Source organism: Alternaria triticimaculans (assembly GCF_023758025.1).
Source record: "Alternaria triticimaculans strain BMP 0046 chromosome Unknown scaffold_54, whole genome shotgun sequence".
Taxonomy (NCBI): Eukaryota; Fungi; Ascomycota; class Dothideomycetes; order Pleosporales; family Pleosporaceae; genus Alternaria; species Alternaria triticimaculans.
The window spans coordinates 17,168-33,006 of NW_026056011.1; the positions used below are offsets into that span (position 1 = coordinate 17,168).

The following is a 15,839-nucleotide window of genomic DNA, read 5'->3' on the forward strand; positions in this document are numbered from 1 at the left end:
GGCCTTCTTATCTACCTGCTGTTCTGCGCCCTACGCCCTCACACGCCCTACATGTACTCCGCGTCCCACGCCTTTCCCGCAGGAGATCCCCGCGGAAAAGTGGGTCCCACACACCGACTTCGCACCACGGCACCTTCCCTTTCGTTCACCATGTCTGGAGGGACCTTCCCGTTTCGGTCGCGCTTTCCATGGCCCTTATCTGAAGGCACATTATTGTTCGTCGTGACTTTCCTTGGATTGCCGAGATATCCATGGATGGGTGAGGCACGTGGTGACTATGCGATGGGGGGTCTGTTTACGATGCGGGCTGCCTCACTACCGCCTTCCCTACCAGACGCGACCTTACTTCAGCATCTCTCAACGCCTTTGTCTGGGCGACGGGCATCGTTCCGCGCATCGCGCCAATTGCGCAACAGCTGACGCATCTTTGCAGCGAGAGGTGCGTGGGCTGAATGGTCTAAACGAGAACCACATTCCCCCGGCACTCGCTGAAGACATGGAGCGCACGCTCAAAGACAGTTTGTCAGATCTGGTCCAACGTCTGGGTCGCACCCATCTAAGATGTCGTCTTTCCCTAGCCCAGTGCAGGTGCTGCTGACAGAACGACTTCATCTCCCTATTCGAGACACAAGCCTTAAGCGACCGCAGCTGCAGCTCCCCGAGTCGCACGCACGCTGTGAAGCCAGTTATTACGATCTTGGGGGGCTTCAGTCCCGCGATTCAACGCGTGAGCACGTGGACACGTGTACTAGCAGCCAAAGAACCTTGGAACCAGCTGTTAGCCGCGTCGTGTCCTGGAATGATAATCTTGCTGCTGTCGCATCCTCTGATGTCGCCACCTGGGGGAAGGACATTGTGTTGATCATCCAAGCCGCTGCCCTTGAGACCGTCCTGGAAGCTTGTGGTCGCAGCCGCAGGCAACGTTGTTGCAATCGGTCGGTCTGGGCCTAAAAGCTTAGAGATAGGCCCGCACGTACAAGCGTTTTCTAAGCCGACTTCACAGACAGCTCTAGCGCGGAGTCGAATTTGTCTTCGCATTTCTTGATGTGTTGTCCATCATTCAAGACCCTTGGTTCACGATGTATGCGCTTCGGGTTACAAGAGAGTTCGTCGGTAAATTTTGAGATAAGGTACAGCATGTGTTCCCCAAAAGGCTGAGACACGCCCATCACAGGATCGCTACTGAGTGGGACTAGCGATGTGCAGAACAGAACAACTGTATAGCATGACATGATGACAAACCCGGGGCGACTACCACGTTGCCCAGAGTCCAAAGAAGATGGTCAAAGAGCGCTTTCATCAATGCAACGAAATCCTTCGAGGAGCTGCATTTCGCCGGGGCGGCGCAGCCACCGCAGCGCCGTGATGCTGGTGTTCTGATGGTGTTCAATGCAGCTCGACAGCATGAGCCAAGTCTGCAGCTGGCAGAACTCGGTGTATTGCACAAAGGCTCGGCAGCTTGCCGACATCCGAACTTGAGAAACGGCTTGTTCTTAAAAGGTGCGATATTCAGGTCATCTCGGGTTCCCCTACCGAAAATCCTGGCTCTGACGTGAGTCGTAGGTATTGGAAGGCTCGCCAAGACCACTGCGACAAAGTCGCAGTGATGCATCCTACAGCGTTCTGTCGGTGTCTGCCGTCGTTATTGGCTAGGCCGTCGTGCTGAGCCTGACTGCTGCCTGGCTGAAACCATTTGTAACAGGGAAGTCGGCCCTACGTATGTTACAAAATCGAGTCGGCCCTACAGATGGACCATGCCAAGAAGTCCAGAAAGAGGCGCATACGGAAGCTTCGATTCATGATTGGCACCTTCGACAGGACGCCACGACGGGTAGGACCACAGCCGCGGGCACTTATACCTCGTTACGGGCGTAGTCGTGACCCTCTGAGGCTTAGATTGAGGCTGAACGACATGGTGACATCGGCAGTACCCGTTTCATGGGCATGAAACGGGCACCAGCAAGTCACGAGATCGTTCCCAGCGACTCATCCCTTCATCTCGTCGCTTCAGTTTGCATAACCCCGAATACCTCGAGATGTCTACTCTGCCAAGAGAATGCACCTGGGGAGAGGTTTTGAAGATGTGACGTGCAGGGTACACCAGGGGTCACGACGTCCTCGGACCGACTAAGGGCTCGACTTCGCAGTATAGTGCGTAGAAACGGTGACAGTACTCTGATCATGTTGAAGGATTCGAAAGGTACAAAAGGGGAGGTCCAGTCGTTTACATATCCATCATCCATTCAACTCACATCACCTTCACTTCTTCGCTTCTTCTTCTCAACACTCCACTTCGCTTCTGTTACTTCAACAAGTCCGTGACTTTTCAACACTCAACATGCCTTCTTTCACCACCATCGTCGCCGCTCTTGCCGGATGCTCTGCTATCGTCAACGGCGCCGCCGTCCCTACTCCCGAAGCCCGTGAGAACAGCCTCAGCAAGCGCGAGCCCGTTCTCGCAACCATTCTCGTCGCGGCTGGTACCGCAGCTGTCAGCGCTGTCGTCACCAAGGCCGTCGACGCGACTGCCAAGTTCATTGGTGACGTCCAGAACTTCGATGAAGCTCGCGAAGCCTTCACGCAGCAAACCACCAAGGAGATGATGGCCAACAATCCCGACCCTGCCCGCTTTCAAGCCGCCGCCTGCTACAACCAGGGCTTCTCGGTTGCTGACCCCGCCAACATCGACGGTCAGAACTCTGTCAAGTTCGAGCTTGGCCTTCTCAACACCGACTACGAGTGCATGTACATTGCTGCTCCTAACCAGTTCTTCACCGAGGGCGACGGTGGTTTCATTAACGTAAGTTCTAGCTACTCACGGAAGCTCGTGAAAACTTCGACTAACAACACAACCAAAGCTTGCATTCGAGCACACCGACCGCTGCACTTTCGACGAGGCTACCGCCGATCTTACCTGCGTCTAAGCGACAGCGCTTTGGGAGGAGGATGTTGATTGGGGAATTCGAAGGTGAAGAATTGGGGGCGATATGTTGAAAAGGTTGAATGTGGAGCATGAACATGGCCGTTGATGTGATCGACGTATACAAAGCAGCGTTCTCTTCTTTGTCCAATAGTAAATTAGATCTTTGTGCTCCCGCAATCTCGTCCTTATACACATTTTCATTCGTGAGCATACTCTTTGCTAAAGAAGCAGCTACTGCGGCAAAGGAAATCCTAGTCGATAACATACTTTCCGAATGCTTTCGTGGGCACTTTTCGCTCAAACATGAGATCCAACTCTTCGTAAGTCCTGCCTTTCATTTCAGGAACACGGAAATAGCACCACACCAGACACGGGATGCTGAGCCCACCGAAGAAGAACCCAAGCTTGCCGCCCAGATCGGCTGCGTCGGGGTTGATCAAGTACGGAATTGCGACGGTCATGATGATGCCGACAAGAGCCTGAGCAGCGGTTGCAACGGCGACAGTCTTCGAGCGTACCCTTGTCGCGCTGACTTCGCAGAAGATGGCAAAAGCCACGGGTCCGACGCTCCAGTTGTAGACAGAGTTCCACACCAAGAGCCTGTAAAGTTAGCGCAAGATTCAACGTCAGCATGATGCGCACTTACAATGAAGACTTCGCCCATGTCGCGCCTGTCGTAGGTACGAGGTCGAGTATACCCACAAGAAACATGAGGACCGTGAGGATTGTGAGCCCAACACCGAACAGCGTTCTTCTCCCGAACTTTTGCATCAAGTACCATGACAACAGCACACTGACCCAACCGATAGCCATGAACCCAATGCCCATGTTGAACGCTTGCGCGGTCTCGAGACCAGCGAGAGTGAAGAAGTACGTTCCGTAGTTGATGAGATACACACCACATAGAACCTGGGTGGAATACACCCCGATCGCAATCTCCGTGCGGCGCCAATTGACCTTCTTGAAGACGTCGGCATAAGTACTGCCCGCTTCCATGTCATTCTCCAGTCTATCCGTTTCCATGATCTGTGCGAGCACAGCCTTGACGTTGACCTTGGCGCTCGTGAGCCGGCGAAGAGACTTCTCGGCGTCTTCGAGCCGATTCTGACGCACCAGCCACCATGGACTTTCCGGAGCAAAGAACATTCCCGGGAGGATCACCAAGACCCAGAACCATTGCGTTGCGAACGGAATCGAATACGCCCAGTGGGACTGAAGATGCTGGGTTGCAGCCGCAACTCCGTTTCCAAGCAACTGGCCGGTGACGAAGCAAAGATTGACGTAAGAGGTAGAGACACTGCGCATGGCCAAGGGTGATACTTCCGATGCGTAGACAGGTGCGATGACAACAAAAGTGCCCAGCACCAGCCCAGCAAGAAGCTCTCCAGCAAGAAGAACTTGAAGCGAGCGAGCGAAGAATTGGATAAACACCAGGCCCGCGACAGCGATGACGCATGCATTGAACGTCTTTTTGCGCCCGTACCATTCCAACGGATAGCCCGCGGCCAACGCGCCGACGACTTGGCCGATCGGGTTGCCCATTCCGAGTCCAGTCTGCCATGCAGCGGAGATGATGTACCCGTCCCCGAAAGCATAGCCGAAATCTTTTTGGAAAGCAGGTACTGCGTACAAGTTGCCGAGAAGCTGGGGATCGAATGCTGCACGCTTGTTAGTCACATTTCAGACGTTGGTGGACTTCCTCGTACATAGCATGATCACACCCAGGCTGAAGTAGAACGACCATCCGATTGCCTTGGGATAGAGTGACAGAGCCTCCCGGAAGGTGAGCGCATGCTCCTGCTCGACGACTTCGCGCACTTCTTCTGCGGCGATCGAAAGCTTCGGTGCCATGCTCGCGGTCGGTTCGTCCGGGCTTTTGGTCGTAGTGGCCATGTTTGGCGTTGGTATTTGCCCCGCGTTCAAGCAACAACGTGAACGCACAAGATGCAGAAGCTTGTGGAGCCAAGCGCTTTGCTGAGCTTATATCAACATCTCTACCGGTGGCACTGATACGCGCTTATCAGTGACCCGGGGTTCTGCTGCCGATGCGGGGTTGTGAACGGGAATCGGTCCGCTTCTGGCTGGGATACGACGCTGTTCTTCGCGGCGCATCCTCTTTGCGGTTTGGACGTGAGCCAGAGTTACATTCGTTCGTATGATAGCCAGGATGAGCTGCGGTGAGGAGGTGGCCTGGCTGTCGATTGATAGCCGGCAAGGCTCGTATCGCGCGGCTCGCCCTCGCCCTAGCTATCGCTATCGCACCAACGCTGAGGGACACAATCTTATCATCGAATCGCTGCGATAGCGCAACCTATCTCTAGCGACTACATCGTCCCCCAGCGCCCCTACATGAGTCTGCGCGATGTGGTGTGGGGTGTAGAGATGGCGGAATGCGTGGAGGAACGAGGAAGTAGCGTGGAAGCGGACAGCGATTCTGAGCGCGAGGAAGCGCGAAGAAGACGCGCAGTGAATGTACGGAATGCGTGGTTCGCTGCGGAGATAGGCGGGGGCGGCCAAGTACGTGATGGTTCGGAAGGACTGGTGTTGGACCCTGCCGTCGCTTCGGAGCGCCGTTGGCGGGGCACGATCTGCCGCGCGTGTACTGCAGCGTCCTGAACGATGCACCTCCTTCAGCCCTTCAGGCTTTCCGCCAGCCCAGAGATACGACCATCGCCTACAATGGACCCCGAGTGTACACTACGTCAACGGTGACTAGTCCCCGAACACTCTGCAACCCGACTACACGCCCCACTGCAAAACACCATCATCGCGCAGAGCCTCGCGATCCAGCACGGCAGCGAGCCCAGCCCGCTCGTCACCATCAGCCTCTGCCTGCTGCCGCCCGACGGCGGTGGCGGGTGCAGCCTGTCGACGCTGTACATCCCGAAAGGCCTGATGACCCGACTGAGCAAGCAGCGCCGCAACGCTGCTGGTCTTCCCAACGTAGGGTCGTGCGAGGTATTCGATCTTGTCGGCGGCACGAGCACAGGCGGGCAGGTAGAGAAGTGCAAGGTTAACCGCCGTTATGCTCAACCGGTTAGAGATAGACGTAGACGAATGCATCGCATTGTGCAGCAATCTAGTAGAGGCTGTGTTCGAGTAGAAGTCTTGCTAGCTTTATATTTATTAGCGTAGAAAAGTAAAGATCGCTATTAACTAAGCAATTTCTAAGATAAACGCTTTTTTAATAGACGCTTTAAACTATAGTAAGACTTATAAGTACTATATATAAGTAACTATATAGATAAGGCATCTTACACTAAGTATATATAAGCTCTATCTTTATAATAGTAAAGAAGTTAGCTAGTATTATATACCTAAGAAGCTATATATTATCTAATAAAGATAAAATCTCTATAAGTATTAGTATAACTACGCTTATAATATTAGTAGTAATAGACTTTTTTAATATAGTTTTAATTAGAGTATAGTTATTATATCTAGAAGTATAGAAATAAGTTATAAGAGTTATATAAAGATTAGATAATAATATTATATTAAATTAAAATATTATTATAGAAAGGCTTATAAGAAGTACTTAGAGATTAAATATATATATAGTAGATTATTAGTTTATTATAGGCTTAATATCTAAGAAACTAAACTATTATATAGTTTCTAGCTAAAATACTTAAAGTTCTAACTAAGTATCTAGAATAAAAAAGAAATTATAAGTAAGTAATAATAATATAGATAGTATAATTATAGTCTAAGTTATATAGTAAAAGAGTAAAGAATATAATAATAAGTATTAAAATATATATAAAGAGAAGTACTATTAAATAGATATATAGCTATTAGTAAGCTAGAATATCTATTAGTATTAGATATATAAACTTTAAGTTAAAGTCTACTATAAGTAGTTTATACTACTTTAGTTTTTAGTACTTACTTAGGTTAAAGTCTATAAGATTCTTTAGATAATATCTAAGTTAAAGTTTTAAACTTTAATCTTCTTATAGATATTCTATACTTACTAACTCTTTTAACTTTATATAAAGTAGATACACTTCTATATAAGTAATAATATACTTATATATTCTATATAATTCTAACTATAGAGTAAGATATTTACTAGCCTATAGTTAGAGTATACGTAGGTACTAAGAATTATTTACTTCTTATCTAGATATAAAACCTTTACTATCTAACTCTAATATTAAACTTTACTATTTAGGCTAGATATAAAACCTTTCTACTTCTATATAATATATATCTTTAGTATCTATACTTAATATAAATCTATTATATTTATTTAAGTAATAAAATCTTTATCTTAAATATTAATATATCTAAGTATAAATCTATTATAAAATTTATTACTTTAGTCTTCTATTTTACGCGTGTAATAAGTAAGCTAAAGTCTATAATAAAACGTAATATATTATATATATATAATAGTAGTATATTATATAGAAAGTATATTAGAATAAATAAGTTTAGTTTATATTAAGTTATTTTATATATAAAGATTCTTATAGAAAGTAGAAGATATACTAGAATATAACTACTATACGTATAGAAGAAAGTCTATATTACGTAAGTGTAATATATATTCTAGAATAGAGTTATTATTTCTCTATTCTAGCTATTATATACTAAAGCTTATTAATTATTCTCTATCTTACTATTAATAGTAAGTATACTATTAGTATCTAAATTAGCGTAGTTAACTTTAGTAGTATTATTAGTATTAATAATAGTTCTATAGCTTTTAGTAACCTTATAGAGTATACTTTTACTTATCTTAATATAACTATAGAGTTAAGCTACTTTTACTTTAGCTACGTTAACCTTATCTAAGACTTTAGCTATCTTTAGCTTTTCTATTATAATATTACTCTATAGTACTACTACTATCTTCTTTAAGTAGGCTATTTCTACTTAAGTATAATATAACTCTTTTTAATCTATATATAGCTTTTCTACTAGGCCTTTTACGCGCTTAAACTCTATTTTAATTTCTATAGAAATATACTTAAAGCTTAATATTTTATAGTAGATATACACTAACTTCTTACTATTCTAAACTAGAGTAAAGATAGTAATACGTTTTAATAACTATATAAAAAAGAATAATTAGTGTAGAGTATAGATATAGATAATATTCTTAATAGATATATTTTTTAATAGTGTAGTAGTACGCGTAGTATATTTATACTTAGCTAAGGTAAAACTATCTAGTAGCTTTCTCTTACTTTAGAGAAGCTCTACTATACCTACAGCTCTAGTTCTAGACGCTATATCTATTTAGTTATAGTAGACTAGAATATTAGTAAATATTACTAGCGTAGAGCTTTATTATTTATAAGATAATTATAGGTATATAATAATAAGAGAAGATATAGTAAATATAATATAGAAAGAAACTAGAATAAGAGACGCATTGCTATAACTAAGTTTAGCTTTCTATATAATAGTATATAACGCTAATATTAGAGATTACGCTAAATATATTTAAACTTAGTATAACGTAAAACTATTACATTTACTTATACTCTAAAAATAATATATTTTTACTTAAACACTTCTTTTCTACTATATCTCTAGGCTTTATAGTACTTACTAGGCGCTACCTAACCTAAATATATCTATAACTATTATTTAGATTATAAGACTAGAGTAGAAACTATAAACTCTTTAGGTTATTATAAATATAGTTCTATTTCTTTATATCTTTAAACGTAAACTGTTCTAATAGTAGAGAGTGTTCCTCTATTAGTATTATTATTATATTCTTAATTATATCTAATAGTAGTACTACATGTTTATTGTATATAATAATAAGATTATACTACTTTAGAAATATTACCTTTTATAAGCTTTTAACCTAACTATTCTTAACTCTTTTTAGTAATAGTGTAAAAGCGCTAACTCTAAATAATATCTTAAAATAGCTCTACTTTTTTCTATATATTATAACTTTATTAAACTTTATTTATTTTCTTCTATACGTTTACTTCTCTACGTTCTAACTATATAGTACTTTTAGTAGATATATTTTTGCAAATATTATAACTCTCTATTCTAGTCTTTCTCTACTACTTTTATTCTAGTGCTCTTTAATAATGTATTCTATTTTTAACCTATCTTTATAAAGCTTAGCATATTTAATATAATATTAAATAGTTACGTACAACTTTACACTCTCTATAAGTATTACTTTATTATATTTCTTCTTATATACTTTCTAAGATTATACATTAAGACTATAGATAGAAACTATATTATTATACGCTAGTAACGCAGTGTTATTACTCTACGTTATAATCTATAGTAGCTCTAGTCTCTTAGTAGCTTACTACTACTAAACTTTTATTAGTACTAACTAGTTCTAGAACACTTCTTTTAAGGTAACGCTACGCCTAGCGTAAATTAAATTCTCTACTATAGCTAGGCCTATTTTTCTTTATCTTTCTACGTACTCTTAGTATATAAGCTACTCTTTATTTATTCTAACTTTTATATTAGAGTTATTTAGTAGCTTCTAGGTAGAAGCCTAGTACTTCTTCTAGTGCTTTAATTTCTTAACTTAGTATCTTTCTATTACTTATTTTATGCTACTATCTAAGTCTTTTCTTTAGCGTTATTATTTTTTTAGCTAGATTGTTATTTTATCTACTACGTTCTTAGCTACCTCTAATATTATATTATCTACAAAAGTAGTACTATCTATATCTACTTCTATCTTACTCTCTCTAACTTTAGCTTTATTCTAGACTAATATTAAAAGTACTAGTATTACGCCTATAAGTGTAAGTGCGTTATACTTATTAGAAATCTATAATACTAGATTCTTTTACGTAATATACTTATATATCTATACTATAGTATAGAATAGTAACTAAGATATTAATAACTTCTAAGAAGTGCTACTATTATAAAACTCTAACTAGTAAGTATTAGCATACTCTTTCTTTAGAAATATATTATTTACTATAGTAGTAGATTTATAGATGCTATTATTCTAGCTATCTTAGTACTTACTAGACGTAGTAATAGATAGAAGTGTAAGCATGCTTATAGAAATAGAATATTTATGTTATATACTAGCGCCTACTAGCTTATAACTCTCTTTTTATATCTAGTAATAATAGAATTATACTAATTATTAATCTATACGTGCTAATTTAGTATCTACGTTAGACTAGTGCGTACTATTTTACGCTACTAATTACTAGTGTAGCTACTTAACCTAAGTTTTAGACTATAATACTAAAGTTACGCTATTTTTAAACGTATAACCTCTATAGTTATAAGGTTTAGAACTACTTATTTACACTTTAACTACTTTAGCTATACATTTCTATAGCTATATTAGAGTTAGTAAAATCTTATTCTTTTTTTTTCTAAACGCTAAGACACTATTAGATAGACTTCTATAACGCGTCTCTTTACTATTATAGTATTTTTTTAGTTTACTCTAAACGTAATCTTATCTATAGTAACTAGCTTATCTATTCTATATTACTCTACTACTACTTATAGTAGTTACTACGTACGCTAATTTATTTACTTATTTATTTTAAAATTAGCGTTATAATTAGGCTACTATTAACGTTATATTAAATTCTAGAAATTTCTTTTAAAAGACTAATCTATTGCTATAGAAGCCTAGCACTATTTTTATTTACCTACCTACTCTTAGAACGCCTACTATTAATTAGTTATTATACTTATATTTATACTATACTTTCTTTTATTACGCTTTTCTTTTTACTATTACTATAGAATTACTAAAGATTTTCTACTATTATAAGAAATAGAATATTCTTATCTATAAAACTTATAAGATTACTATTCTACTAGATAAGTTAGTAGTTTACCTTAGTATATACTAGAGTCTAGTAGTAGATAAACGTTACACTATTATTAACTATCTAGCTTTTATTATTCTATCTTTACACTAACGTTACTCTAATTTTATTCTTTTACCTATTCTAATTAAACCTATTAAGTTTATTTTTATAGTAGATAGGTTAATATATACTATAATAGAAGATGTCTCTTCTAGAATATACTAGCACATTACTATAGAAGATACTACGTAGAAATACTTATAAACTTATATCTATATCTACTATTACGCTTCTACTAACATAGACGTAGCTAAATTATATAGTCTTAGTATAATAGCTTTCTTCTTAAACTATACTACTACTATATCTTACTAGCGTCTATTTAACTATATAGCGTCTAGCACTACTACTATATTCTTTTTTAAAGTTACTTAGCTACGTTCTACTACTATAGCGCTTAGTAATAACGCTTTTAAAGCTATGCTAGCTAGTACTAAAAAGTGTAAATTAGAAGAGTTTACTAGTATTTATAATATTCTTTCTAAAGAGAGTAACTAGCGTTATAATATAAGCTTATAGCTTATCTATATAAATTTTACTATTTATATAGATAGTAAATTTAGCGTAGAGCTTCTTAAGCTTATAGCGCTGCTTTTTAAAAAGATAAAGCCTCTTAAGTAGTTTCTAGTAAACTACGTTTTAAGTATAGTGTAAATATAAATAGCTATCTATAACTACTTTTCTTACTATATCTAGGCTATAGTTATGCGCAAAAGAGAATTCTATAGTTAGCCTACGCAGCTCTTATAGTTATATATATATAACTCTATTTTATATACTAGCTCTTTTTAAGCTATTATTCTTTACGTATAGCGCTTATAGTACTAACTATCTAGCTACTTCTTTTACTTCTAGCTTACTCTCTAATAGCTTATAGCTTTCTAGGCTCTTAAGAACTATATTACTTCTCTTTATACATTCTATCTACTTATTAATACTAGCTCTAACTAGATAATACTTACTATAATAAAAGTTTTTCTCTATAACCTATAGCTCTTATTACTATGCTAAAAAAGTACTTTAGATAAAAAGAAACTCTTACTACTTACGCCTCTTACTATTCTAGGCGTTACGCTAAATAGATATAAGTAGGTCTAGTCTTACGCTACTAATCTATTAGCTATAAAGAAATTTACGTACTTAGCTTTTATTTACTAGCTATAGTTAGACTTTAAGTCTACTACTACTTCTAATAATAATAATATTAATAAAGAGAAGTTTACTAGCGTATTAACTATAGAAGAATTAGATACGCTATAGAGCTATACTAATAATAAGATAGAAGCTACGCTTCTAAAGTAGAGTTATTTATAGTTAATAGTTAATTATATAACACTAATATAGTAGATTATTTTAATAGTAAAGTATGTAAGCTGCCTCTAGTACGCTAACTACGTAGATAGATTTATAACGTAGTCTAGTAACTAGCTTACCTACTATAAATTTACGTTAAGTATATTAAATTTCTAAAATATAATCTACTATCTCTAGGCTTAGATTAAGAAATAACTATATAATCTTTACTACGTTAATATACTTAATAAACTTTCTTCTATTATATATACTACTCTTAGTAGTATAAAGTCTATATTATAACGTAATAACTTATAGTTAGTATTTAATAAGTCTAATAATAACTACTTTATCTAGCTTAGAGAATAGATTATATATTACGTGTAGACGCTAGCTACTAATAAGAAAGTAGCTACCTAATAGCGTTTCTTTCTTAACTTTACTTTCTATAACTCTAACTTTATTTATTATATTAGAGACTATATCTAGCGCCTAAATAAAGATATAGTAGCGTTAGTGTACCTAATCTTAGGCGCGCCTACTTATAGCACTAAGTTAATAAGTTACTATATATAAAATACTATAAGTAGTAAAATATATAACGTTTTCTTTCTTAATAGGTTAGTATCGCTAGCGCTATAGTACTATAAGAGTTTTAATTATAATAAGACTCTAAAACTTATTTACTAATTTCTACTATAACTTATAAGTAATATTTTTATCTATTATATATAAATAGTATTACCTTTTTATAGACGTTTATAGTATAATCTTCTAGTGTATTATTTATATAATCTCTTTATAATAAGTTCTATGCTTTTTCTATTCTATACTAGTATAGTATAGAAAATAGCTAATTACCTTAGTAATAGACTCTACCTTATTACTAAGAAAGTGTTAGGTATTAGAATTAAGCTTTGCGCTATATAGTATATCTATATTACTATTAGGCGTAAGATTAACTATAAAGATATAGCTCTTTATATTATATTAGTAGTAGAAGTTTAGAATATATTTTAGAAAGAGAAGGCTAATATATTAGAGAAGTAGGCTAGCTATAAAGTATAGATTAGAACGTCTATATATACGTAAGAAGTAGGTAGAATTTTTATAGTATAGTATAAATATAATCTAAAGGTAAGTACCTAGTACTATATATTTCTTAGATTTATATCTATTAAGATTTTAGTATATAATAATAGTAGTAATAGCGTAAGCTAGTTTAATAACCTAGCTACTACTACGCTAGAGAAAACGTTATTAGACTATTACACTAATCTCTACTATAGTATTAAGCGTAAGTTTAATACTATCTACTTATCTAAACTTTTTATTTATATCTATAGTATAGCTACGTAGTTTTATAAGTTATAAAAGAAGATTTTACTTAAAGTTATTTAGAGTAAGTTAGCTACTATAGCTTACGTAGCTACTACTAGTAGTAGTAAGAGCTTAGTATTTAAGCTCTCTATAAAGCTTCTAGAGTATAGTATAATATTACTTATAGTGCTACTTATAGCGCTAAAAGCTAATCTAGTAGACTATCTTTATAGCCTTAGTATACGCTCTATCTTATAGAACACTAGTAATAACGTAGATAAAACTACTAACGTTATTATTACTATACCTAAATAAGTTATAACTTTATTCTTACTAAAGGCCTTTCTTTAATACTAATAGTCTACTTAACACTTCTTACGTATTATTATTAATAAAGTCTACTATATATTATAGGTAAACTCTATCTTTTGCTTTTATATCTAGGCTCTAGGCTACCTAACTACCTATAGTGTACTATTAACTTTTCTTATAGCTACTCTATCTTCTAATAATAAAGATAAAATTTAGCGTAAATTATGCTTTAATCTATTTTCTATTTACGTATTTTAAGAATTAACTAACTACTCTAATCTAGCCTATTATATATACTATATAAATATACTACTTACTAGTAATAAAGCTATCTAAAAGTATATTACTATAAATATTAATATTAATAAAGGCCTATAAGGTATTATCTACGTAACTAATTACTCTAGCGTTATAGTAATAAGTACTAGACTCTAGTGTTTAGGTATCTATAGTAGTATAACGTTATTAGAGTAAGAGAGTATAATATAACGCTTTCTTGCTAGAGATAGCTGCCTTCTTATTACTAATACTACCTATAGATATAGTGTTTATAATCTATCTATAGTATTTATCTATATTTATAGGCACCTAGATAATTCTTATAACACTATTTAGTAGTTAGAATAGTATAGCTACGCTAGCTAGGCTGCATTAGCTATTATTATACTAGCTTCTAGTTTTTACTTCTTTCTCTACTATGCGTCTCTGTATAATTAGTGTTAGATAGCTATACTTACGTTATTTATAGAATAGATAGTTATATACTATTATTATAACGTTATTCTTAAGTATACTAATAGTATAGTTTAAGGTAGCTTAGTGTATAGCCTAGATAAGTAAAAATATAACGTCTACTTATAGTACTTATACTTAAATAATATTATATTTAATATAACGTTAGCTATTATAATATTACTATAGTTAAGAATAGTGTTATCTTTCTCTCTTTATACTCTTACCTCTAAAGTAACGTCTATTATATTTTTACTCTTTACTCTATCTACGTTAGTGTTTTATAAAATACTTTACTAGATATAAGCTACGCTTTTAACACTATCTTCTACTATTATCTAGACTAGTTTACTAATACCTTTCTATAGCAGCTCTAGTGCACTATTTATAAATAAGTAATAATAATAGCTAGATAACATAGTTACTAGCATAGTAGCCTTTACCTGCGTAGCTAGATCTATATACTACGTATATATTTCTACTACTATAGTCTACTAGTAGACTTATTATATAGCCTACTTTGTCTAGAGCTTATCTTAGAATTATATAGCTAGTAATTCTATAGTATTAAGTAACTATAGTAGAATTTAGTAATAAGTAAAAGAGTTTAAAAAAGATTAACTTAGTTAGACTAACTCTAGTAGATATTACTTCTATTACTAGATACCTTTTTAATATTATAAGTAATAGGTAAAAGTAGTTACTATAAGTTAGAACGCTAAGATATAATAGTCTTTAGGCTATAACTTTTATTATACCTATATAGACGTTATTACGCCTATATTTATTTTTCTCTAGACTTATAATAGACGTTTTACTAAAGTATAGTGTAAGTGTATAGAAGTAGTTAACCTCTATAGTAGACTAGACATATATCTCTAGCCTAAATCTTAGGTAAGATACTTTTTACGTATATAGAAAATAGACTAAAATTACTATATTTACTAACTATACGTAGACTAGCTATACTTTATAGAAAAGTATTTTCTTAAGAGCTACGTAGATAAGTTATAGAACTTTATAGATAATCTTAATTTAGATAAGTAAGCGTCTAATAACTTTGCGCCTATTCTATATCTATTCTATATATATAGCTCTATAATCTAGATCTTACTATAAGAAAAGAGTATAAGATAGAAAAGTAGTAAGCGTAATACTATCTTATATTATTTTAGTTTACTTTAGTAAAGAAGAATTCTATCTATAGAAAAACGTCTAGATAGATATACTTATAGGTAACGCGCTGCAAGATTATAACCTTTTATACTCTACTATTTAGATTAACTCTTTAGCAATTATTAGTTATATTCTTAATCTTTTATTACTATATTTATTACGTAAATTTTTTAATTTAGCGCTTTACTACTATAGCTATATCTTATCTCTAGATAACCTATTAT

The 15,839-nt window shown here is 35.9% G+C and overlaps 2 protein-coding genes across 2 annotated transcripts; one reads left to right on the top strand and one right to left on the bottom strand.

Annotated features, from left to right (window-relative positions):
* Nucleotides 1-2,338: 2,338 nt before the first annotated feature.
* On the top strand, nt 2,339-2,924 carry J4E78_011042 (uncharacterized protein; the record flags this gene model as incomplete). The annotated part of the gene is made up of 2 exons (XM_049371616.1): nt 2,339-2,800; nt 2,859-2,924. 2 exons carry the CDS (start codon nt 2,339-2,341, stop codon nt 2,922-2,924), a joined length of 528 nt encoding a protein of 175 aa, XP_049216672.1.
* A 250-nt stretch (nt 2,925-3,174) lies between these two features.
* Nucleotides 3,175-4,816, bottom strand: J4E78_011043 (uncharacterized protein; the record flags this gene model as incomplete). The annotated part of the gene is made up of 3 exons (XM_049371617.1): nt 3,175-3,523; nt 3,570-4,581; nt 4,630-4,816. 3 exons carry the CDS (start codon nt 4,814-4,816, stop codon nt 3,175-3,177), a joined length of 1,548 nt encoding a protein of 515 aa, XP_049216673.1.
* Nucleotides 4,817-15,839: the final 11,023 nt, after the last annotated feature.